This window comes from Mytilus galloprovincialis, chromosome 8 (assembly GCF_965363235.1).
Source record: "Mytilus galloprovincialis chromosome 8, xbMytGall1.hap1.1, whole genome shotgun sequence".
Taxonomy (NCBI): Eukaryota; Metazoa; Mollusca; class Bivalvia; order Mytilida; family Mytilidae; genus Mytilus; species Mytilus galloprovincialis.
The window spans coordinates 68,787,556-68,814,227 of NC_134845.1; the positions used below are offsets into that span (position 1 = coordinate 68,787,556).

The following is a 26,672-nucleotide window of genomic DNA, read 5'->3' on the forward strand; positions in this document are numbered from 1 at the left end:
AAAACACAGATCAGAAGTTTCACCTGGTAATCGATTTTAATCTGTATTGTATTATAAACCAATAAAAAATCGTACGATTCCAATCAACATGTAAATGTATTTTCCATAATTTAAGCTTGCAAAGAGAAATTAAAAACACACAAAGGTGTCAATATTTACACACCCATCGATAAGTTGTCATAAATCACGCATGTGGACGCTGGCATTAATTAACGGCCAGTATAAGAAGTCAAATCAAGCTGTGATTCATTTCCGCTCTAGATATTAAGAAGATTCAGTAGCAATAAAATTATGTTAAAATTTTTTTTTGGTGACCTGAACTGGGGGGGGGGGGGGGGGGGGGGCACATGCCCCCTGTGCCCCCCGGTAAATCCGCCACTGTCATTTGTTGTAGTAAAATATAAACTCAAAAAGCAGATGGCTAAAACATAGGCAGAAGTCTCAGTAGTCGACGCCATTCTGACAACGTCATGACAAAACATAGGCAGAAGTCTCATTATTAGACGGCATTCTGACAACGTCATTACAAAACATAGGCAGAAGTCTCATTATTAGACGGCATTCTGACAACGCCATGACAAAACATAGGCAGAAGTCTCATTAGTGGACGGCATTCTGACAACGCCATGACAAAAACATAGGTAGAAGTTCATTGGTCGACGGCATTCTGACAACGCCATGACAAACACATAGGCAGAAGTCTCATTAGTCGACAGCATTCTGACAACGCCATGACAAACACATAGGCAGAAGTCTCATTAGTCGACGGCATTCTGACAACGCCATGACAAATACATAGGCAGAATTCTCATTAGTCGACGGCATTCTGACAACGCCATGACAAAACGTAAGCAGAATTCTCATTAGTCGACGGCATTCTGACAACGCCATGACAAAACGTAAGCAGAAGTCTCATTAGTCGATAGCATTCTGACAACACCATGACAAATACATAGGCAGAAGTCTCATTAGTCGACGGCATTCTGACAACGCCATGACAAAACATAGGCAGAAGTCTCATTAGTCGACAGCATTCTGACAACGCCATGACAAACACATAGGCAGAAGTCTCATTAGTCGACTGTATTCTGACAACGTCATGACAAAAACATAGGCAGAAGTCTCATTAGTCGACGGTATTCTGACAACGCCATGACAAAAACATAGGCAGAAGTCTCATTAGTCGACGGCATTCTGACAACGTCATGACAAAAACAGAAAAACGTCCAAAAGACAAACAACAGTAGAAAGAAGGAGGGGGGGAGGGGCTAGAGGGGGTCTCATCCTGATTTCCCGGTTTTAATATCAGAAAATCCCGAAATCCCGGACATATTTTGTTAGAAATCCCGATCCCGATAAACAAGAAATCACCATTTATTTATTAAAGAGGTCCTCCACTATTTTAGGTTTGCAGCTGGACCAAATCACTACTTTCCCACTACTTTCCTTTAAAATTCTGGAACTAATTTTTTTACAGTGTAATTTCACCCCTACTTCCAATTTGAGGCATCATTAAACATGGAGAAATAAATTTGGAAGAGGTATGAAAAATATTGTAAAGTAAACCAATGTCAACAGTAGGGACTATATTCGCGAACAACGAAAATCAAGGGACGACAATTGTGGTCTCGGACCAAATAGGTATAAGAAAATGTGGTGTGAGTGCATATGAGACAACTCTCCATCCAAGTCACAATTTGTAAACATCTGGAAGTAAAATGAAAGTCAATATAATACTTCCATGGTTAAAATCCGTTGAGTTATTATAAAATGCAACATGGTAAAGACAACATAAAGAAAAAGAGGAGCATTACGATTGGAAGAAAATTACAAGTGCAATATGACACAATTCTTTATGTGTATAAATGTAAATGTCGGTTGTCTGACTTCCGGTTATATTGGCCCTTTGGTACACACCATACGACCTTTTGCACACAAACAACCTGGCTTATCTCTTGGTGATTGCCCAAATGGTACACATTGACCTTCAAATGCGCAAGCTGTAATAAAAAAGAAACGAAATTACTTTCCTTTATTAAGCCAACACTATTATTGATGTTTTTGCGAGGTCATGTTTGTTTCGTATATGTGACGATTTCTTCTTATTTATATATCTGGCACATCTTCAAGGTCATCTATCTGAAAATATACTTTACTAGTAATTTTATTTTATAAAGTTATGCCGAGTTTTGGATGAGTTTGGAGTAAGGGTACAGTATGTATTACAGGAGACGGTTACCATGAAGACGCACTCGGTATCAATCCGTTGGAAGCCCATGCAGTTTCCTCAGAAGGCTGTTTTTACTCGATTTTGAATATTTCTAACAGATTTACTAGACTTTTAAACTCGGTTAACTACAATGTACCTACTGTTGACTCAAAATGTAACCAATATATTACAATGGTATTTGTATGTTAATCATATGATTTCTTCGTTTTCTTCTCTGGTTGATTGTTGAGCTTTTCAAAAATACCAGGAATCAGTGTCAACAACACATCTTACGACTAATGTTGATCGTAAATATACCGAATTGTTCACGACTTATGACCCACTTTTGATGTAAGATTTTTTGTGAATCTGATCACAGTCATATACTTAAGATATTTTAGAATTTATGGCGGCCATCTTGAAATAAGTCGCCATATTAAATGTTGAGTGTGAGTCCATAGCTAATATTACTCAGTACACAAAAATGATGTGCCAGTTAGTATTTTAGAGTGTGGTATATTGCAAAGAAAACGATCAAACGAGTTCCTTTATATATTATTTTCTTCCAATTAATGTTTTTTAAAGAATATAAAATGTGTCGTTCGAAGTGAGAAATATGTTTAGAGTGTTTTTTCAATGTTCTGATGCTCGGACTTTTATATAATTGACACATCTGAATCTGAATGATTAGGAAAACAAAATACACTTTTTTTGCGTGATAGGCGGAGTAGCAACAATACCCGTTTTAAAGGCTTTGGTTCCACCTGGACGGGGTTCGAACCCATGAAAACATTGAATGAAGATAAAGTATTTATGTAGAAAAAACGTATAAAGTTAGACCTAACCTTTCATTCTTTTAATTTGTCTTCGCCCACGTCGACCACACTTTATACCATGACATTTATCTTCTCCGGAATCATATTCGTGCCAGTTAGTACCTCGTCGATGGCAAACATCAGCATTCTTTTCTTTGCAATGTTTTGACCCTGTGGAATGAAACAAAAACATATATAGAGATGGTGATATAATAGCCGAATGACACAATTGTTGAAGGGCAGCTCTTCTGTAACATGTTCGTGTTACTTAAAACAAAAATAATTGTTCAAGATCAACCCAATCGATTGAATATGACTTTTATAGAGGTTATCCCCATGGAGTGTTTAAAAGAAAAACGTATCATTATGCAGATAAGCATTTATAATATTAGAGTGTGGTATATTGCAATTAAAAAAAAAATATCTCAATAGTCCTGTCATGTAGTGTTATTGTTTTAGTGTTATATTCAACATTGCAAAAAAAAAAAACCGCGAGGTTTGGCTAGCCGCAAAACCAGGTTCAACCCACCATTGTTTTTCTGAAAATGTCCTGTACTAAGTCAGGAAAATGGCAGTTGTTATCTTATAGTTCGTTTCTGTGTGTGTTGCATTGTCGTTTTGGTTTATTTGCTGCACTTCAGTGTTTCTGTTTCAGTTTTAGTTTGTAACGCGGATTTGTTTTCTCTTGATTTATGACTTTCGAACACCGGTATACTACTGTTGCCATCTATCAATCCCATAGGCAACTTACACGTTATTCCCACCAACAGTAATAACTAAAATGCACATATTGTGAAATTAAATGAGTCCATAAAAAAAGTTATCAAAGGTACCATGATTATAAGTTAATACGCCATACGCGCGTTTCGTCTTCATAAGACTCATCAGTGACGCTCAGATCAAAATAGTTATAAAGCCAAACAAGTACAAAGTTTAAGAGCATTGAGGACCCAAAATTCCAAAAAGTTGTGCCAAATACGGCTAAGGTAATCTATTCCTGGGTTAAGAAAAATTAAAAGTTTTGTAAACAGGAAATATATAAAAATGACCATATAATTGATATTCATGTCAACACCGAAGTGCTGACTACTGGGCAGGTAAAACCCTCGGGGGCGAAACGTCCACCAGCAGTGGCATCGACCCAGTGGTGTTTATGTCATAAAACCTGATTAATTCAAATGTTATATTATCACACCAATATAATGAATGGAAAAGAACTGTTACATTCCTGATTAAGAACAGTCATTTTCCAAGAACAATTGTGTGTAAAATCTGTTTTTTTTTCATGATAGCTAGCTATACTTCCCACTTGCATGGCTGTTATTTATAGTTCCGTTATATTGACAAAATTGGGTGAGCCATCAATACAGGTATAATTGATTAATGTGACAATAACTTTCACCCAGTAGTAACAATTTTGTAAGCATACAATTATTAAAGTTTGAATCATTTTTCTTTAAATAAGGTACGAACATACGAGCTAGTGATTCTATTTTGCTAATGAATCTTTTCCCTTTCACCAACCGGGCGACACATTTCTCGGTGATACAGGATTCGCCTTCAATCTTTCCCCATATTGCTTTATTCTTCTTGCAGCCTTCACTTGTGTCACAACCTATTTACAAATGTAAATGTGTAGTAATACAAAGTAATAAGCAGAAAGTATAATGATATAAAAAAATATAACGATCGCCTGCAAGATATTGAAGTATGAACAAATAAACTTACGGTAGGTCTACTTCACTTCATTCTGATAAGGAATTTATACTTATAATCTTAAACTGTAGTAAAAAATAATAATCTTGTATTGAAATCGTTTTGCATATGGTAAGACAAAAGTCAGTATAATGAGATGTTCATTTCAATAACAAAACGTGACGAGTGAATCGATTTCAGAATGCCAACAAAACCAGTATACATACCTATACTAATAGAAGAGATACAATCTGCGACTTAGTCAACATACTTACTTTTGTTTTCGTTGTATATTTTTTAGATATATATATATATATATATATTACAAAGCTACAGTATATAAAAAGGTGTAAATGTACACTAGTGTAGTAGATAAGACATTTATTTACAAGAGTCATTAAACACTGCTTATTACCAAGTTTTTTAACTTCTACAATTCCATTTAAATCGCATTTTAGTACTGAACAAGCGTTAGGCATTAATAAATCATCCTGGTCATAACATTCACCGTCCACTTTACATCCTGCAAAGAAATTAGATGTTAACAGTGTGTGATATTGCAAACAGATTCTGAGGACAGTGTGTTCCATTTCTAACAGAGTAGGATATTGTGTGATATTGCAAACAGATTCTGAGGACAGTATGTTCCATTGCTTACATAGTAGGATAGTGTGTGATTTTGCTCAAAAAATATATCACAAAAATAAAGAACTCCGAGGAAAAATAAAAACAGAAAAGTCCCTAATTAAATGGCAAAAAAGCGCTTAAAAACATCAAACGAATGGAGGGAGATGTTTTATTGCTAACAGAGTACCTTGCTGTTCAGTGTGAGCCAATCCTATACAGTGAAGGCTGTAATTCATTACTGAGTGTGCTAAATTGTTATCGTCTTCATTGGTGTCATCTTCTTGTGTTTGTGGTGGTATGTTTTCATTTGTTTGCAGCACTTGTTTTTGATAGTATGTTGTTCAAGATACCTGTTACAAATAGGACATTAAAACATGTATGGTTTTCAGTATTCTGAAATCTGGTTTGTTAAGGAGAATGGTTTAATCGTGAGAGGAAGACGAAATGTAATATCTTCATTATCCTCCTCGACTGAAATGTCCAGGACAACACGCTACTCCAAAAAATGCGAACAGATCATAGTATTCGTTAGCAACATTATTCCTTAACTCCAACCAACGATGTTTTGTCGTGTGAAACGATGTTTTATCGCGTTAAATGAAGTTTTAACGCGTACAATGCAGTTTTAACGCGTTAAATGATATTTCAACACGTTAAATGACATTTTAACGCGATAAATGATGTTTTAACGCGTTAAAATAATGTATCGTAGCAACGTTATTGTGTTGAATTTAACGCGTTAATGTGATTTATTATGACACATTATGGCCAGTGCGACGGATATTTTATCGCGATAAACGTCTATTTTCATCTACGGGATAAATCCCAAACTTGATAATTGCAAATTTTAACGCGTTAAATATATTGATTTCTTTTCGCGTTAAAATCTTCTTTTAACGCGTTAAAACTGTATTTATCACGTTAAATGTGATTTTATCGCGTTACTTTATCGGGTTTTTGACATGATCGGCCTCTCATATAATACTTACCTTTGCTTTGTTTGATAACGTATATACTTTCTTCCATCGTGCATTTAAAGAACGCACACTCTTTTCTATCCATCCAGTGGGTATCCAGGTCAAGACAGAGCCCATTGTCGTTTTCACATCCTTCAAAGTATGAAATGATAGGGTATACTTTTGATTTTGCTTTTATTTTTAAGAAAAGACAAAAAACAACATAAATGTTAACTCTTAACTTTACTTGCACGGCATCCCATGACGCAACTCATAATTATACGTTTCGAAGGAGAGTTGAGCACTTACAAGAATGTAAACTCACCACATTCTAAAAATAATTAAATCTTTCTTAAGTCAAGGCCTTAATGTGATAGTGTTCTTGGTTGCTGTTTGCCTTTTTTGTTGTTCTATTATTGTTTTTTCGTTAATCAGGGGGTTGGATTTTTCATTTGATTTGTTTTACATTTTACTAATTAGGGGCCTTTAATAGCGGACTTTAAAGTATAGGCTTTAAACTGTTCCTTGTTGAACGCCACACCGAAACATATAACCGCTAAAATCCACGTCATTTCGACCATGTTAAGTATAATTTTCCTTGGCAATAATAACACACCAATTTATTTTATGCTACTAGTAATTGGTGGATGAGTATATTAGAATCAAGGTAACAATCAACCATTAAATACCATAGGAGCAGACATTTAAATTTTTATGAACAATATGGTATTACCAATGTTATTTCAACTGATCGGGCGGAGCTTACGTTTTAATTTGCATAAGGATAGTCTATTTGAAGATGTGTGTAATAAAGATGGTTGCTGTTATAATTATTACTGATTTCTAATCAACTATCAGTGTCATATAAGGAATTTACAAAATAATGACTGGACACTTCATTGATGAGTTTATCCTAAAACACCTATCTATAGATGGACCGGTTTATTGTGAGCGAATCGGTTAAACCCCGCCCAGCTTATCCTGATTTTTATGAACAACATGGTATTCAGAAGTAAGAGTATGGCTAATCCTGATTTTTTCCCTTTTATCATTAAAGACTTCGTGCACTCTAAAGGATATCAAAGGCAAAGTAACTTATATTTCTTTAGCCTAAACGGAAATGACAAGCCTTTTTATAGCTAGGATGAGATGTTCTACATTGCATTATTGAAATGCAACGGTTACAAATACATATAACGTCAAGAAAAGCAACGGGAACCTATACTTTTGGACTATAAATACTGCTCTTATAATTGTCCCTTAATATTAGAAAGGTTTCCTTAAAGAATCTACTTTTTGAATATATAAAAAAAGAAGATGTGGTATGATTGCCAATGAGACAACTGTCCACAAGATACCAAAATGACACAGACATTAACAACTATAGGTCGTCGTACGGCCTTCAACAATGAGCAAAGCCCATACAGCATAGTCAGCTATAAAAGGCCCCGATAAGACAATGTAAAACAATTCAAACAGGAAAACTAACGGCCTTATTTATATGAAAAAATGAAGTCTGTATCTTGAAAAAGACTACCATTGTCGCCTATGGAAAAATTAATCGTAGTTTGAATTATTCAAACTGCATGGTTGTAAATAAAGGCAACAGTAGTATACCGCTATTCAAAACTCATAAATCCATGGACAAAAAACAAAATCGGAGTAAAAAACTAAAACCGAGGGAAACGCATTTAATATAAGAGGAGAACAACGACACAACACTAAAATGTAACACTAACAGAAACGGACCAAGCATCAGACAAAATCCCACGAGAATAACAAATATAACATTAAAACCAAACACATGAATTTGGGATAGACAAGTACCGTGACACGTCTTATCGCAATATGAAATTACACTCAAAAATAAGAAAAAAACAAACGACGCAACGTTAAAATGTAACACACACAGAAACGAACAATAATATAAGAAAGTCTTACCATCGTTGATTACCGTATTGACTTTTCCATCATCGCCACAATGGTGTACTTTACAAACTGTATGGTTTTAAGAAAGTCTTACCATCATTGATTACCGTATTGACTTTTCCATCATCGCCACAACGGTGTACTTTACAAACTGTATGGTTTTAAGAAAGTCTTACCATCATTGATTACCGTATTGACTTTTCCATCATCGCCACAGCGGTGTACTTTACATCCTAACGCCCAGCTTTCTCCTGGAGCCTTTCTTTTTCCTTGCCATAAACAGTGGTCGACATCTGCAATATTTATAAGTATGAAATATCATTATACAATTACATATTGGTTATTATGGAGGGTTGTCTCATTGGCACTCATACCACATCTTACTATACCTATTAGGATGATAAACTTGATGATGTCTGAATAGTCAGTACAAAAATAATTAAGTTTTCCGAAAGTACGCGAAAACGTTTGCTTCCTGTCAATAGTTTTTAAACTATTAATCTACAAGTTACTAGTAATAGTTCATAGCGAGTATTTGCCTTTAGTAGTTAGTTTATACTCAGTCAATATTGTTTGAAACTATTAAGCGGTAAATAGTCTTTTTACGAGAAAATGCTTGCTTCCTGTAAGTAGTTTGTATCCAGTCACTCTCAATACATAGTGTTAGTATAAATCTGCTGTCAAAGTTGGAGAACACTGTACTCCGTATTGCCACCAATGTACTAGGGATTAATTAAATTCAGAACACCAAATGCGCGTTTCTTCTGTATATAAGGCTCATGGAAAACAATCGATTTTAAAGAGTTGGAAAATTATCAAAAATAACGTAAGTAAACATTGATGAAACGAAAATTTCAGAAACGTTGTTCCAAAAGATTTTCAGACCATCTAAGCGTTGGGATTTTTTTTAAAGCAGTAATTACTCAGAACAAAATGCAATTCCTTAATTATATTTCCGCTTACTACCTACGTAAAGCACATAAAAAATAAGCGAACTTCAACAGTTTATTGAGAATTGATCTGAATAATTCAAAATAACTTAGAGTATTTAAATCGACTACTGGCCAGGAATTAGGGCTACTATATTTGTATATTCCAATTACCTGTTAAAACCCTTCAAATGAATTTCATATTAGCACAAGAGTGTCGATACCATACGGGGGGATCGTCCTTGTAAAAAGTCAACAAAGACATTTTAAGACTATAAAAGTACGTTTAGGCAACTATGAAGGCAATCAAAAACCATTATTCATAAACAAAGAAAAGACAGAAAGAAAAACATGCCACTAAACGTTAATTAAGTCAGTCAGCCACAGAATCAAGGAGAAGATAACTCAACCTTGCGTTTGATACCACTGTTGAACATAATCGGAGTCTCCTTTGACTAAGATACCCCAAATCATGATGGTGGCCTTAAAACATTCAAACGTATATAAACTTCCACTTTACCATTTGGAACCGATGGCTCAATACTGTCCTAATACATGAAAACCTCGTAACTCTATGAAGGAAGTTATGACAGAAAACGCAAGCGTGTGTACTTGAAAATATATACATCAGATTCATAGGCAGCTGGAATTCTACAACTCAAAAATAGGACTGAACTTGTTTGTTGTAAAGTTAAGTTATCAACCGATCATCTCTGTCAATTTCGAGCAATGTAAAGATATGAAACAGAATGAAACCGGTATCAGCTGCCATGTTTCTTCCCAAACAAGTACAAGTACATTTTTTTATAGGAATATACAATTTGGTAATAAGGTATCAACATATTCAAGTGTCACCGAGTTTGTTTTTGTATACTAGTATTTAAATTTCACTTCCAACTTCGATCTCATTGTTTATAGTGAAGAGATTCCAATGATGTACACAGTAGGGATTAAATGTATATTTTATTATTTATGTGCTAAATGCAGTATTGTCAACATTATCTTTTTTTAATTCTTAAATCGACCCCGAAAGTGTTTAAGAGTTTTTTTATTTTGATAAATTATTTATATTTGCATTCGTTTTCATCGAGTAATTCTTCCATTACATCAAAGTTATACTCATTGAAACTGATTAAGTTTGTGATCTGTTCGAAATATAAAAGAACTTAATAATATTGTCAAAAAGTAAAATAACAAAACATACCGAACTACAAGGAAAATTCAAAATGAAAGTCCCTTGCTAAACAAATGACAAAATCGCAGTTAATTTTGACAATTTTCAATCAAACTGACTGTAAAAGAGAATTATTATTTAACTATTCCACTTTCCACTTTCATTAATGGTAGAATTAAAAAAAAAAAACCAAATATATTTTTTTTATATCTCGTAGTTAAAGCCCCTTTAATGAAGTACTGAATTGTATATATATATAATATTTATCATAATTGAAATGTATAGACTGTATTACATTTGGAATAGAGAATATAGAATGGAAATTAAATTTAAAATAAATGTAACGAAAATTAAATATAAAATAAATTTAATAACTTGCAAGTTCGTAAATGATTTAAAGCTCTTGTAAGACATGACTAAGAATAACTTACCAGCAAAAACAGCATTTACTATACACAGTAAGAAACTTAAAGACAGGAGAAACATTTTCAAAAATACAACAAAATGTGTCGTAAAATATCGTAGATTCAATCTTTACTGATCTTACTCAATAATCTTTGATACAGCACAACCATATGTTACTTGTAACATTTCACGTATTGTTTATTTGTTCCGCTGTCTATCTCATTTTTTCAACATTTGAATCAATAAGCGGTTTCCGCCTATTCACGGTATTATAACTGTTTCATGGTTATGCATATCTTGATTCAAATATCAATATAATAAGTCAAGTTATATATCTACAATTTCAGAACAGAGGTAATATTTTATTAATATATATGATCAAATAAATGAGGTCAACATTACATTTACTTATATATATACCAAGACAGTGGCGGATCCAACCACTTTAAAAAGGGGGAGGGGGGGGGGATTCCCAACACAGAGTAAAGGGGGGTTCCAACTATATGCTCCCATTCAAATCCATTGATCGGCCAAAAAAAAAGGGGGGTTCCAACCCCCGGAACCCCCCCCCCCCCCCTTCCCCCCGGATCCGCCACTGCAAGAAAAATGTAGTATGATTACATTTGTAGATATGAAACAAGACAACCGGATACCAAATAATCTCGATGTCAGTAACAACAGATCTCCCGAAAACTTTCAAAAAGACAAAGGAAAGAGCAACCAAAAACCGTTATTATCACGGTAATGGTAATGGTCGAGACATGACAAAATGAAAAAAAAATAATCAAACTTTAAAAACCAACTGTCTGATTAAGGCTAAGACAATAAAGAAAAACATAACGAACCGTAAGACATAACTTAAAAAAACCCACCGAACCTGTAAGAGAACACATGGACATCTGGCGACGTTTAATCTTTAAGCCGTACACATCAAATTAAGGTAACTTAGTGTCAGCTAATCATAGTAGCTTTACAATTCATATGAACGACCTTTTTACAACTATACCAGAACGTTCATGTGTTTCACACACAACATTCGAAAGAACGACCAGTAATAAATCAAAAATGATAAATGATATGGGAGGAATTTGAATTAAAGTCAGTTGATTGACTCAATTGAGAAATGAGGCATATATATACATATCATAGTAGAATGAAAACTGACAATCCCATGGTAAAAAGCCGAATATGACGAAAAAAAGAAAAATCCTCAAAACACTACATAAAAAACTAAAGATGAAGCAACAGGAACCCAACCAAAACCCGAGTCTGAACTCGATGCCCCTGAAGGGAAGACAGGTTCTGCTCTATCTGTTGCAACCGTCTTGCTGTTCATGCAAGTACAAGTCCGTTGACAAATTTCATGCAATGATGTTACAATCGAGGAAAAGAAAACATAATCGTTGTTTTAACAAATGTAACATATTCGTGGTCATCTGTAAAATATTCAAAAACTGTCAACAAACTCGTGATGGTATTTAAAAAAAAATCGATGCATGACTACAACTTCACCAATTTGATGCTTTGGTATTAAATTTTCATTGTAAGCAGCAAGCTTTTCGACCCCACAATGGAAATCATGATAGAAAACGCAACCTCTGGAAGGTCGTAAACCTTTTTTGAAATTTTTACAAATTACATCTGTTTGTTTTGTGTGCACACATCGTTGTCAATATAATGGAATGTTATGTGAATTTCATGCAAGTGAGGGGTTAAACTAGCTACAAAAGGTATAAAACATATTTTATCGAACATTTTCTAAAAAAAAAAATATGCTTATAGTACAAAGTCATTCCTTATATTATAAAGTTTTGTTGTCAACCGACCTTCACTGTAAATGTCTAGATTAAGTCAAACTATGTAAATACTTAATTGTATCTGTGGCATTCTTTATTTCAAGTTCGATGGGAAAAATGCATTCAACATAGTCACCAAACTTATGATGTAAGAGAACATTACTCATATAGCGGAATGTGAACCTAGATTAAAATTTTATTGATAAATAGGATGTAAATTTTTAAAACATTAAAACAAATGTAATTATACGTGTTTACTTTACTGTTTGTGGTTCTTTAATTCTTATTTACAACCAATTGCAAAGGGTCGATACCGCTGCTGGTGAAGGTTTCCATTCCGCGAGTATCACTACCGAGCTAGTAGTTGACGTACTGTAATTTTACAACACGGGGGAACTAGCGGTAGATTTAAATAAATAAAAAATACACAGTTGTACTTTCAATGTTCTATTGTTGAATCCAAACTACATCAATACAATTACATAAAACAAAGTTACACATGGAAGTCCATAAAACAATAACAACGGCACAGTCCGCTTGAAAGTCCTTAAAAGTAGCAATACGAGTTCCGTATTCTAACGTTCGGTAATCCTCACTGATTATAATTTCTGAATGTTTCTTTTTATAACAAATGTTGAGTTACTCTAATATAAAATGACACTAATTAATACAAATGTGACAAATTTGGTCTATTCACGAGAACTTGTTAAGCTTAATCTGTTATCTCAAAATGACATTAAGTTCTATTTTACTAATTGTACTTTAAGAAGATTACGACATATGGATTTGTGAAAGTTTGTAACAACATAAAACTGTATTAAGAATTATGAAATAAAATCACAGAAATTTACACTATGACATAGTCATCACTTTTGTGTTGGCATGATTTTTCATTGATATAGTCAAACGAATTTTCAATGAATTTACTGTTTACTTAACTTTCAATTTTTCGAAATAATAAGGATTTTCTTGGCCTGTTTAACGTTTTTCCAACGAACTTTACATATGAAGTTTTTTTGTAGACGAAACACAGTCATGTCTGTCGTACACAATTTTAATCCTGGTTTCTATGATGAGTTTATTTGTATTTATTATATGATTTCCATCCTCTCTAAGTGGTAGTTGGTGATTATTTGAATTGACGCAAAACGAATAAATAAACATACATGGCCTTATCTCTTTAAAGATAGACTGTATATGCGATTAAATCGATATGCAATAAATATTTATGTCCCAGTTTGTGGACATTTTACTTCCCTGTACAATTTACGTTTATAATTACAGTATGGTAAGAACATTTCTTAATATCAATTTCTTTTTATCACTGTCAACTTATAAATATACCGACATACTATACTTAATATTCATGGTTCAGATTTTATTGCGCAGGTCTCGCGTTTTGATCATCATGTCATGTTAGTTACAGTTTTGAGAAGAATACATACACAAAACAGTGGAAATCGTGTCAACTTTCGTATTACTGTTTAACTAATCAAATTAGAATTAAATGTTCTATTCTGATACCATAACTATAAACATCATAGATGAGTTTTAGATACCAGTTGCGGATCCAGAATTATGAAAAGGGCCAAACAACTATGCAACGTTTATTCATTAACTTGATATGCAGCAACCTGTCACCTTTCCCGCCAAATCAATTCTGATCATTGCTATTGGCACTTTCTATGAAATTACTAGAGAAACAGACCTTAACACGATACCCCAATAAGAATAATATTTACCTGCTGTTAAATTGTAGCTGTACTACTTAAATATATGAAAGGAAATATTGAAACACTTTCATTGATATTGAGGGGTCAATTTAGTTGACTGACATTTGTTTTTCAATAAACTGGTTCAGGTTGCAATTCTGTCAATATAGACAATGCAATTTTCCATACGAACTCCCTTTGCGGCTAAATTGTGACACTTTTACTACGAAGTTTCTTGAAAAATTATATCCTAGAATGGGAAGTTGATATGCACTACTATTTTATTCAAAGGTCAAAAGGCTGTGTGGCATATGTTCAACATTTATTTACATATGCCATGAACTTGTTAGAGTTAAACTTGTACTAAAATTATGTACTACCCTACCTGTACTTTTTGCTTACTTCAGAAATCATTTTTCACCGAAATAGTATGTTTTTGTACTGGTAACAGTCCTTAGTTATGTTTCTATGAGATGAAACATAGTCATCATATCCAGGAACCAGTACATTAACAAATTCACATATCTATGAATATTATATATCTCCCCAAAAGAGGCGTGGTTTGGGAAACAGCTATATTTAAAAAGTGCAACCTTCAGTCTGAATTTCTTTTAATATTTCATGAAAATTTGCAGAAAGTAGAAAGTAGAAAATAAACTATACTTAAAAGTCAATTCAAACAAAACATACACATAATGTTCATACAGCTAGATTGTTTTACAGTGTTTGAAAATATTCACACAGCTTTCCTAGGTACTAGTAATATTTTTCCCAAGTCCAATTACCGGTATAACCAATTAACTATGTAAACACTTCACCAAAATGTAGACATATTTTAAATATACACATACTCGTATGGTCGGACCATATGAGTATATACCCATATGGTCATGACCATACGCGTATGGTACAAATACTCATATGGCCCGGAACATATACATATATATATATATATGAAGCCCAGGTGGTCGTGATTAAACCTGACGTGAAAAGCTAACACCCGGCCACCGAAAGCTTCATTTTGAAGCCCAGGTGGTCGTGTGGTCTAGCGCGCGGGTTACAGTGCAGGCGATTGGTGTCACGATATCTCAGCAGCATTGGTTCGAATCCCGGCGAGGGAAGAACACAAAATTTGCGAAAGCAAATTTACAGATCTAACATTGTTTGGTTGATGTTTAGACGAATTGTATATACAGAATGTACACAACCATGTATCACCATCACTGCTTGTGATCCGATGGATCAATCTGTTGTAGAGTTGTCACTGGTTCAGACGTACTTATAAATATAACTATTTCTGTGACTGTATCTAACATTAATTTGTAGGATCCTTTACTATAGATAATTTAGCTGATCTGTAAAAATAACATCTTCATGCCTTATATATCATGTACTGTAGTACGACGTTAGATTAAAACTGACGTGAAAGGTAACAACCGGTCACCGAAAGCTTCATTTTAGAGCCCAGGTGGTCATGTGGTCTAACGCGCCGTTTACAGTGCCGGCGATTTGGTGTCACGATATCTCAGCAGCATGGCTTCGAATCCCGGCGAGGGAAGAACAAAAAATTTGCGAAAGCAAATTTACTGATCTAACCTTGTTGGGTTGGTGTTTAGACGAGTTATATATATATATATATTTACTGATCTAACCTTGTTGGGTTGGTGTTTAGACGAGTTATATATATATATATATATATATATATATATATATATATATATATATATATATATATATATATATATATATATATATATATATATATATATATAACTCGTCTAAACATCAACCCAACAATGTTAGATCTGTAAATTTGCTTTCGCAAATTTTTGGTTCTTCCCTCGCCGGGATTCGAACCCATGCTACTGTGATATCGTGACACCAAATCGCCTGCACTGCAGCCGTCCCGCTAGACCACACGACCACCTGGGCTCTCAAAAAAGAGCTTTCGGTGGGCATGTGTTACCTTTCCACGTCAGTTTTAATCTAGCGGCGTACTACAGTACATGATATATAAGGCATGAAGATGTTATTGTTACAGATCAGCTAAATTATCTATAGTAAAGGATCCTACAAATTAATGTAAGATACAGTCACAGAAAATAATTATATTCATAAGTACGTCTGAGTCAGTGACAACCCTACAATAGATGTATCCATCGGATCGCCATCAATGATGGTGATACATGGCTGTGTACATAATATATATATATATATACACAGTTGTGCCATAAAATTCATTTACTAAATTAAGTAAAAATCGAAGTATCAGATATATCTGGATCTCACTGCCCAGTTTCAACTCAATTCAGATTACACATTGGCCACCATAAAATGTAACCGGAGGGTCGGGTGGCTATGTGTCACCGTTCCTTCGTGTCGTTTATGCATCGGACATATGGTCTTTCCTCTGGGACTGAGCTCTGCCGAATGAGACCAAATACTTTATTGAATATTCTATATACATTTATACTTTAATGTAGAAACCAAAATGTATATTTAGTAAAGTAAAGTAATCAGTAAATAAGTGCAGAGCTATTGCAGCTTCTCTAAGTAATTTCACAGTGAAAGTTTGTGGGCAAATATAGCGCCACTGCTCTAATTGAGACCCAGTCCAAAATATTTCTGTAATAAGTCTATTATTTTAAGAAATTCATTTATAAGGTATAATTCCTCCATAGAATGGCAAAGTTTTCTATAATAGTTATCAAAGGTAGCAGGATTATAATTAAGTACGCCAGACGCGCGTTTCGTCTACATAAGACTCATCAGTGACGCTCATATCAAAGTATTTATAAATCCAAACAAGTACAAAGTTGAAGAACATAGAGGATCCAAAATTTCAAAAAGTTGTGCCAAATACGGTTAAGGTTATCTATACCTGGGCTAAAATATAGTAAGTTGGAAAAAACGTCTATAAATCATCATAATATGATTTTATATATATTTTCACTTTGGTATTCCGTTCTTGCACAGTGATATATATAATTCATTTTGACTCATCTCATATTCAAGCAAAGAGAGATTATTTCACAGCATAACCGTTATAAACGAAACGCACTGTTGGAGTTTAGTTCTTTTTTTTAAAATCGTCATTTACCGCTTTACTAATAACGGGAGACATAGCATCTGCCTAGATTCCTGACATGATGAGATGGGCGTTAGATCGCGTAACATGCGTAATGTGCAAGGGAAACATTGAGAACAATAATATCCTTTTATATCTGGGCGTCACTGGTGAGTCTTGTGTGGACGAGGCGCGTTTTTGGCGTATTGAATTTTAAACCTGATGCCTTTTGTTATCTATTAATCATGTGTTTCTTTGTGTAATACGTTCTCCTATTTATTTGTATTGTAGTCCTGTAATATTATGTTGTCATTTCAGTGTTATATTTAACATTGCCATTTAAGTGCGAGGTTTGGCTTGCCACAAAACCAGGTTCAACCCATCATTTTTATCTTTAAAAATGTCCTGTACCAAGTCAGGAAAATGGCCATTGTTATATTATAGTTTGTTTCTGTGTGTGTAACATATTAACGTTGTGTCGTTTGTTTTCTCTTATATTTGAGTGTGAATTCACATTACTATAAGACGTGTCACGGTACTTTTCTATCCCAAATTCATGCATTTGGTTTTGATGTTATATTTGTTATTCTCATCGGATTTTGTCTAATGCTTAGTCCGTTTCTGTGTATGTTACATTTTAATGTTGTGTCGTTGTTCTCCTCTTATATTTCATGCGTTTCCCTCAGTTTAAGTTTGTTATCCCAATTTTGTTTTTTGTCCATAGATTTACGAGTTTTGAACAGCGGTATACTACTGTTGCCTTTATATATGGTCCATCATGTATTATAAAAATATTCCATGTGTCATTTGTCCTGTAGTCCTGTAGTCCTGTCATGTAATATAGTCATTTTAGTGTTATATTTAACATTGCCATGAAAGCGCGAGGTTTGTCTAACTACAAAACCAGGTTCAATCAAGCATTTTTCTTAAAATATCTTGTACCAAGTCAGGAATATGGCAGTTGTTATCTTATAGTCCGTTTCTTTGTGTGTTGCATTGTCGTTTGTTTTTTGTTGCACTTCATGCAGTGTTTCTGTTGTTTCGTTGGTTTCCTGTTATAGCTGATTATAATACGATTGTATACAATGTCTTAATCCATTTGTTTTTAAAAAGAGGATATTGAAACCTAACAAAAGTAATTTCTGCAAATTGAAATGCTTTTCAGATATGATATAGTAAATAAAAATGGAATCACTAAGAACAGATCTGTGCACCCTCTGTACGGACGATGGAATATCTAATAACGCAGTCACGTGGTGCACAGAATGTGAAGGTTTTCTTTGTACAGATTGTGAAAAACATCACAAAAGATCAAAAGCCTCTAAGGAACATAGCACAATGTCCACTGTAAATTATCATACGTTACCGAAGTCCATACGTGAAACGAGTAATAGGTGCAAAGGCCATGACAAAAAGTACGAACTTTATTGCTCTTCCCATGCAACGCCTTGTTGCATTCAATGTATCGCCGATACATACCAGAAGTGTCAAGACATGAAGCCATTGGCCGACATTTTGAAAGAAGTCAAGTCATCTGCTGCTATTCCGTTACTGAAAAACGATTTGAAAGATTTGAAAGAAAATTTTGAAGAGGTTATAAAACACATAGGAGACAGGATTAAAGCAATGAGCTCTCAAAAAGGAAAGGGAATCGATGAAATAAGATCCATGCGTAAATTACTAGATGAACATTTCGATAAATTAGAAAGAGAAATTCTTGGCGATATAAATGACAAATATTCAAAAATAAAATCAAAGTTGGCGGAACTTGTTAAAGAAATGGAAAATAGAGCCAAATTGGTTGGTCAGTTGGAAGACGAGTTTAGTACAATGACAAAATATGCAACTGAATTGCAAATATATGTCGGTATGCAAGAACTTGAAAAAGCAGCATCAAAAGAAGCAAAATTCCTAGAAGATTTAGAAAGTGGAAGAAAGTTGCATGACAAAAACATAGAGATTAAAATTTTGTCAGAAGTATATTCAGTATTGCAAGATGTCTATTCCTTTGGAAAGATATCTATCAAGTCTACACATTTATGGTCCCTGGTAAGATAGGAAGAAAAGATCAAGCCCAGCTATTAGTTCCACATGTTCCGACGGTTCCTAAAACTGAGCCAATTCAACCATCACTAATGAAAAACCTGGAGTTCCTAAAAGGTAAATACTTCATATGTATATGCACATGTCAATTATTGCCCTACAGTATATTAGTTTTTCACTTCTGATAAGAACAATTATTGATAATTTATAAAAAAGAAGATGTGGTATGATTGCCAATGAGACAACTATCCACAAAAGACCAAAATGACACAGACATTATCAACTATAGATCACCGAACGGCCTTCAACAATGAGCAAAGCCCATACCGCATAGTCAGCTATAAAAGGCCCCGATAAGACAATGTAAAACAATTCAAACGAGAAAACTAACGGCCTCATTTATGTAAAAAATGAACGAAAAACAAATATGTAACACAAAAACAAACGACAACCACTGAATTACAGACTCTTGACTTGGGACAGGCACAAACATAAATAATGTGGCGGGGTTAAACATGTTAGCGGGGTCCCAACCCTCCCCCTAACCTGGGACAGTGGTATAACAGTACAACATAAGAACGAACTATAAAAATCAGTTGAAAAAGGCTTAACTCATCAGATGGACAACAATACAAGTGGACGTGGCCGGGTACTTATACATCTCGACAAAAAAAGACACAATGAACAGACCTGAGAGTACTCGCAGTTATCTGACAGCTAGTTCAAAGCCACTAACAACTAATAAAAAATCATGCATCTAAGACTAACCTATCAATCCTTACGCATCCAACATCCAATGGATTTAGTGTAAAGACGTCATAAACAGCCAGAGAAAAACATGACCTTGTGCAATGCCAATTTACAGGTATCGACAGATTGTAGATCCATGAATATGTATATATATATAACATACTAGTAATATTTAGTTGGCTTTTAATTTACTGATAACAAAATCAATATCTATACCAATAAAAACAATATTCAATGATCTTATTACAGTGTTGAATAGTTAACCTTTTAGAATAAGTTTATTTAAAGGCGTGACAAGTTTACATGGATCATATCTAAATTTCCGGGCACGGTTAACAACATTTCCGTAAAAATGATGATGTGCTATCCCGTTTGAAATAAGTTTTCTACAGGTACAACCAAACTTCAAAACTAAATCTTTATATCTATGGAAAAATTTAGTAAAAGTTTTAAGTAATTTATGGTAACGATATCCCTGGTTTAATAATTTACCAGTAATACATAGGCTGCGTTCGTTAAAATCAAAAACATCACAACAGACACGGGCATAGCGAACAAGTCGTGAAATATAAACACCGTAAGATGGTGCCAAAGGAACATTACCATCTAAAAATGGAAGATTAACAATAGGGAACGAAAAATCGTCACTTGTCGTAAATTTTAGTGTGGAGTTTCCCGTTTAAAACCGAAATATCTAAATCCAGGAAAGGACAGTTATTATCGAATAAATTTGATTTATTTAAAGTAAGTTCCTTAGGGTAAATTTCAGCAGTATTTTAAGAAAATTCTTGATTATTTAACGAAAAAATATCGTCAAGATAACGGTAAGTGTTGTTGAATTTATCAATTAAATGCAATTTCGACGGGTCTTTACTGAGTTTAGTCATAAATTGTGATTCGTAACAGTACAAAAACAAGTCTTCTATTAAAGGGGCACAATTAGTGCCCATGGGGATACCTACAACCTGTCGATAAACTTTGTTGCCGAAACGTACATCAATATTATCAAGGAGAAAATTAACAGCTTCAATCATCTCATCACACCTCCAGTAAGTATATCTACTGTGAAAGTACTTTTATTCGTGGGGTACCAATTTTCGTGGTTTTCGTGGATGACTTTATCCACGAATTTAAGTTTCCAACGAAATAAAACAACCATTGTCCAAATCAAGACATGGAAAGATCCCCGTCGGTAGGTTTGACTACTGATATAATCTTGAGAATATATTGAATAACGCCAAATCTGAGAATACTTTAATAGCAGTCACAGAACTACAACCACATGCAGGATTATACTCATTTAATCTTTAATAGCCTAAACTGTACAACTTTTGATCTTTTAATTCTCATAAAAAATATTTTTGATCGATGAAAGTCAGATTTCTGGTATTGATATGCTAGTATGATAAAGTATTCATTTCATATCCTCATAGTGCTCGTACATATGGGAAATAATAATTTCATACTGGGCTTGATTTTGATAAGAATTATTTCAAAATTTAAGATACGTTTATATCATTTTTTATGTTATATTTTCTTTAGGTGACATGTTTATGGCCTAATTTACACCTTTGATGATCACTTTTTCATGGGTTCATTAGTGTTATCACTTCAATTTACAGGGGTCAATGCTTACTTTGCAATTTTTACCATTCAAAACATTTGTAACCTTCGTTTCTAAAGGCTTTAATTTTCAATTTAAAAAAAATAAAATAAAATCCACGAATTAAAAAACCCACGAACATGTAAATATTGCTCAATCCACGAAAATTGATACCCACGAATTAAAGTACTTTCACAGTATCATATTTACCTTTCTCATTAGAGAAGAAGGCTTTAAATGAGTTGCAGCAAATATATCTACATTCAGCTTTACCAATCGACCATTTAACAAAATAGGAAAACTTTTGTTTAATAAGATAGTGTGGAAGTGAAGTGTACAGAGTAGAAAAAAAACTATTAACAGAATCAAAAGGACCATCAAAAGCACGTAATTTATCTAAAACATCCAAAGAATTTTTTACACTCCAAAAATGGTTTATACCACTATGTTCATATATTTTATTACAAAAGTTTATGACAAGCTCTTTAATAGTAGTTAATGAACTAGTTAAGAGCACTGAAAGATTAGTTGTAGAACACTTACTAGAGGCCGAGATGAAACGATATGTATATGGTTTTTTGTGAAGTTTAGGTAGCCAATACATAGTAGGGACCTTCAAATGTTCAGTCTTAAGCTTTGATGTGGTTGTGATATGCTTGTTTACTATATGACTCTCTGTGGAGCGGATGGACTTGAATGTAGATGAATTTAAAATTTCATTCTTAAGAACGCCCGTGTAGTATTTACGCTTGTATCCGATGATGTCTTTTACTTAAATAACAGAAGTCGAAAGTTCAAAAAAGGTAAACCTCATAAAAAATATCAGACATACAATTTATACACCAGAAGCGCGTTTCGTCTATAACAGACTCATTAATGACGCTCTAATAAGAAACTTAAAAAAGCCAAAAAAGTTCGAAGTTTTTAAAGCGGTCATAATACTTTTAACTTGAAAAAAAATTAGATGTCATGAAATTAATATGATAACAAAAAACTTTATTGATCTATTTTGCATTAGAAATTTTGAGGTGCAAGCTTGCCCGAAATTGCATAAATTCGTCGTAATTTTGCAACACTTACAGTATTTACCTTTATTTCAACCAAAGAAATACTTTGCATGAATAAAGTTTAATCCTTTCCAATGCTACAGTGAAAATTTCACACTACATTTCATTGCATATAAGAAAGTAACCATCACCGGAAGTAAACAACCCAATTTTAACACTGTTATTTACTGGTTACCTGCTTTGATAACTATGTAACCTTAACTTTCCAAAATATTTTAAAAGACCATCAAATAAAAAAAGAATGATGCTTTCAGACACCCAACATACATGTTTATGACTCAGAAAAAATTAAGTGCATTGAAATGCAGGGTTAATTTTCTACAACTGTCAAATTCAAGGGATTATATTTTTAGACCTACTTTCGTATACAACCGGATGTGACGTACCATGATTTGGTGGTATTACACCTTTATATGTTTTGGCACATTTGATATTCACAGCCAAATTTTGGAAAATTTAACCTTGTTAAGGTTTTTAAGCTGTACAGTGAATTATGTTACTGTCCCGTTAAATGAGTTATATTTCCTTAAACGATGAATTTTTGAACTTTTGTTTTACTGGATGACATCGTTATTTACACTTCAAAGACACTAGACATTCTCATAGTGACCGAAATGGCGTCTTGTTCTTTTATTCATATCCCGCATATTACATGACGATCTTTCGAACAAGATTGAAGCTGGCTTTGTACATTGTCGAAGGCCGTACGGTGGTATAAAGTTTTAACTTATATGTCATTTAGTCTCCGGTTGAGACATATCTCATTTGCATTCAAACCACATCTTATTGTATTTCATCTGTTGTAGTTATGAACAACGATCCAGATAGCATACCACAGATTCGTCGTGAGTAGCAATATATTAAATGAAATAACAAATTTCCTATGAAAAAGTTAGTTTTCCTATACACAGAAAAAAAACCCTAATCCAAATAAAGATGTTTAAATTGAGCAGTACAGTTTTTATTAATCTTAACGACTGTAATCATATTTGCATTTATTTATGAATAATGCAAAGTGTCCATTCTAAATATAAATTTTGAAACACATTGAAATATTTTCAAAAGAATTATTGCTTCAAATTTTGTATAAACTTGATATAGAATGACAGTTGCCATTGCTACTATAAAAAACTCCTTTTGAAACACAACCGTTAGATTTCAATTTCTAAAATCGTTTGTTCTATCACCTTTGTATAAAAGTAGCAAATTTATAAAATAATACTAGTAGTACTGTCGCATATAAAGGAATAACATAACATAGTTTTAAACAAGCACAAACAAACGCATACTATACATTTATAATATTAAACCCTGTCCGTACAAAACATGACATGTACAGATTTGTGCAATAGCTTGTCAAGTTGTTTACATGAACCAGATATATATGTCGATACGTCTATCTGGAAATCTAAAATCATCTACTGTTGCCTTTATTTTTCTTCGTGTACAGAAATGAGATTTTTCCTTGATAAGGAAACTGCACATAAGGACGTGAGTGTTTTGGAAAAGGGAACAGTCTTTGCAAACAACGCACCGGACGTTCCACTAAAGTCATTCAATTCTAACAGGTATACTGCTGTTTTATGTATCGTTCATATTTCATTGTAATATAGGGTGCAAATGTCGAGATCTCTCCGCTACTATTCCGATCTTAATTGAACTTGACAATGGACGTCTTAACGATAACATATTAATTTCGTATTCCACAACATCTTATAAATTAAGGCATACTTCAAAATTATATCACCAAAGAAGATATGAGCCCTGTCAAACGGACATGTACATCTTACATTCATATCATTACACCATATATAGTTCAGCTTTTAATTAAAGTATATGAGACACATAGCTACTACAAATAAATAAAATCGATCGCTTACCAAGAGGAGGGACATCATGCGCCACTCTGAATTTACCTATATTATTTTGATGAGGAAAAATGATAGTTGAGCGAGTTATGATTGTACAAAAAGACATAATAAACAAACAGGTCAACAGTCCACCTTCGAGTTATGTTCTTCACCGCAAAACGTCAACTAACGCCTTGATGGCGTTATTTACCAGATAGAGGGAATCGCCTGTATACCTGCACTATTAAACGTTTATCAAGCGTTTTAGTGATTGTCATTGTGCATGATAAACTAGAAATATGTATGTTCCGTCCGTACTTAAACCCAAATGCCCTAATGACAGCAGTGCTGATTGTCAATTATAAGTATTTAATTTGACGAACAATTCGTGCAATATAGCGTCATAATTTTCCACCCATTCGCTCCACATGGAAGCAGAAGTGACGATCGAGGCCCCTGAACGCAAATATCGTGTTCACTTAAACCAAAGCTTACGACTGAAATGCAACTCGAATATGTTTTATTTTCAAAATATACGTGTTAATAATAAGTCACTGGTGTGGTCATATGAATTTGACAATCAAACATGTAAATATCCAAAAGGATAAGGATATTAAACAGACCAAACATATGTTTTAAATGTGGACTTTAGTCATTGTGATAATGTTGGTCAGATATTTTTTTTAATGATTTTATTATGATTACAGACACACACGCTTCAAAGGTGCACGGGGAACACATGTTTTTACACAACCTGGGATATATTTTTATGAAGTTATATTGGATCTGAAAATTGCAACACCTCTGCAAGAAAACAATATTGCTTTTGAGATTGGTATTGCTAGGAAGTCATCCATAGATGAGAAAAAATATATTGAAGGTCAACCATATTCATATTCGATAGTGGGAGCTCATCATCCAGCATGTGAAGCTGTGTGTGTCCATGTGGTCGCCGATAAGAAAGTTCTACTCCATAAAACTCTCGTGAAAAACAAGGTAGACGAGGAATGTCGTATAGTTTCAGGTTTCCTCTTAAATACAGATATTGGTACATGGGAAATCTATAACATTGAAGACGGAGAAAACCTCTGTATCGTACATAATGTAAATTGTGAACAGCCTTTGTTTCCAGTTGTTTCTGGTTACAATCCCTTACAGATTCAGGTTACTGCTAAATTTGTTACAGGCAGCAGTTTGCTTTAGCCGTATTTTGCACAACGTTTTTTTGGAATTTTAGGTTATCAATGCTCGTCAATAGATATCAAAGGTATCAGGCTTATAATTTGATACGTCAAACGCACGTTTCGCAAACACAAAACTCATCAGTGACGCTCTGATCTAAATAGTTAGATAGCCAAACAAGTATAAAGTTGAAGAGTATTGAGGACCCAAAATTCATCAACCTTGTATTTGTTAAGCATTCCACCAAAGTGTCTTGTGTAGACCAAACACGCGTCTGACATACTAAATCATCAACCTGGTATCTTGAAATCTAAAGTACTGAAATGAAATAAAATGTCTTCAACAGTTAAGACTCATAACTTTTCATGGTATTTTAAATCATATTGTATCCATGCTAGTACCCTTCTCATATATGAATCCACCGGTGGATTAGTACTGGTGACCTAAACATTATCGACATTTTTTCTCTGCGAAATGTGGTATTGAAATATCTGAACCGTAATCCATCAATTAAAAACACAACTTCAAAATATTAATGAATTCAATCGATAATTATGTCAGGCAATGGGTAAAACACGAAAATCGAAAAATAAGCCTGATGTAAATATTCAAAGTTTTGTGACAATCTATCTTCAAATATTTCAATCTTTTATGGGTTAATTCAAATACAAAAATAAATAAGCAATGAACGTGGTTGTTAAATTTGATATATGCTTTTGTGTGATTCTTTGTTTAATATTTGTTTGTTTTTGTTCTGATTGAGATTGTGACACGGTGATGACTGCTGTGCCCCTATTTTGACAATTTGACCTAAAATAGATTATGTCTGTTTTGTTTACGCGCATCGTTGTAAATATAATGGA

The 26,672-nt window shown here is 33.7% G+C and overlaps 1 protein-coding gene and 1 long non-coding RNA gene across 2 annotated transcripts; one reads left to right on the plus strand and one right to left on the minus strand.

The window, feature by feature from the left end:
• Positions 1-1,845: 1,845 nt before the first annotated feature.
• LOC143043486 (uncharacterized) lies at positions 1,846-10,897 on the minus strand. The gene is made up of 7 exons (XM_076215769.1): positions 10,766-10,897; positions 8,408-8,524; positions 6,336-6,455; positions 5,135-5,242; positions 4,502-4,639; positions 3,055-3,195; positions 1,846-2,000 (listed from the first exon to the last, which is right to left on the minus strand). The coding sequence occupies exons 1-7, from the start codon at positions 10,818-10,820 to the stop codon at positions 1,894-1,896; spliced, it is 786 nt and encodes a 261-aa protein (XP_076071884.1). The 5' UTR covers positions 10,821-10,897; the 3' UTR covers positions 1,846-1,893.
• Positions 10,898-13,758: 2,861 nt separating this feature from the next.
• LOC143042450 (uncharacterized) lies at positions 13,759-26,154 on the plus strand. Its single transcript, XR_012967994.1, has 5 exons — positions 13,759-13,823; positions 18,480-19,474; positions 23,584-23,622; positions 24,228-24,345; positions 25,335-26,154. It is a non-coding gene; the product is annotated as an uncharacterized LOC143042450 (long non-coding RNA).
• Positions 26,155-26,672: the final 518 nt, after the last annotated feature.

Bases quoted from the DNA above. Each gene is read 5' to 3' on its own strand.
- LOC143043486 (XM_076215769.1), bottom strand. From the start codon at position 10,820: ATGTTTCTCCTGTCTTTAAGTTTCTTACTGTGTATAGTAAATGCTGTT. The intron at 6,456-8,407 runs GTAAGACTTTCT...CATACTTTGAAG, and splicing joins CAATACGGTAATCAATGATG to GATGTGAAAACGACAATGGG. The intron at 3,196-4,501 runs GTATGTTCGTAC...TTCATTCCACAG, and splicing joins CAAAATAGAATCACTAGCTC to GGTCAAAACATTGCAAAGAA.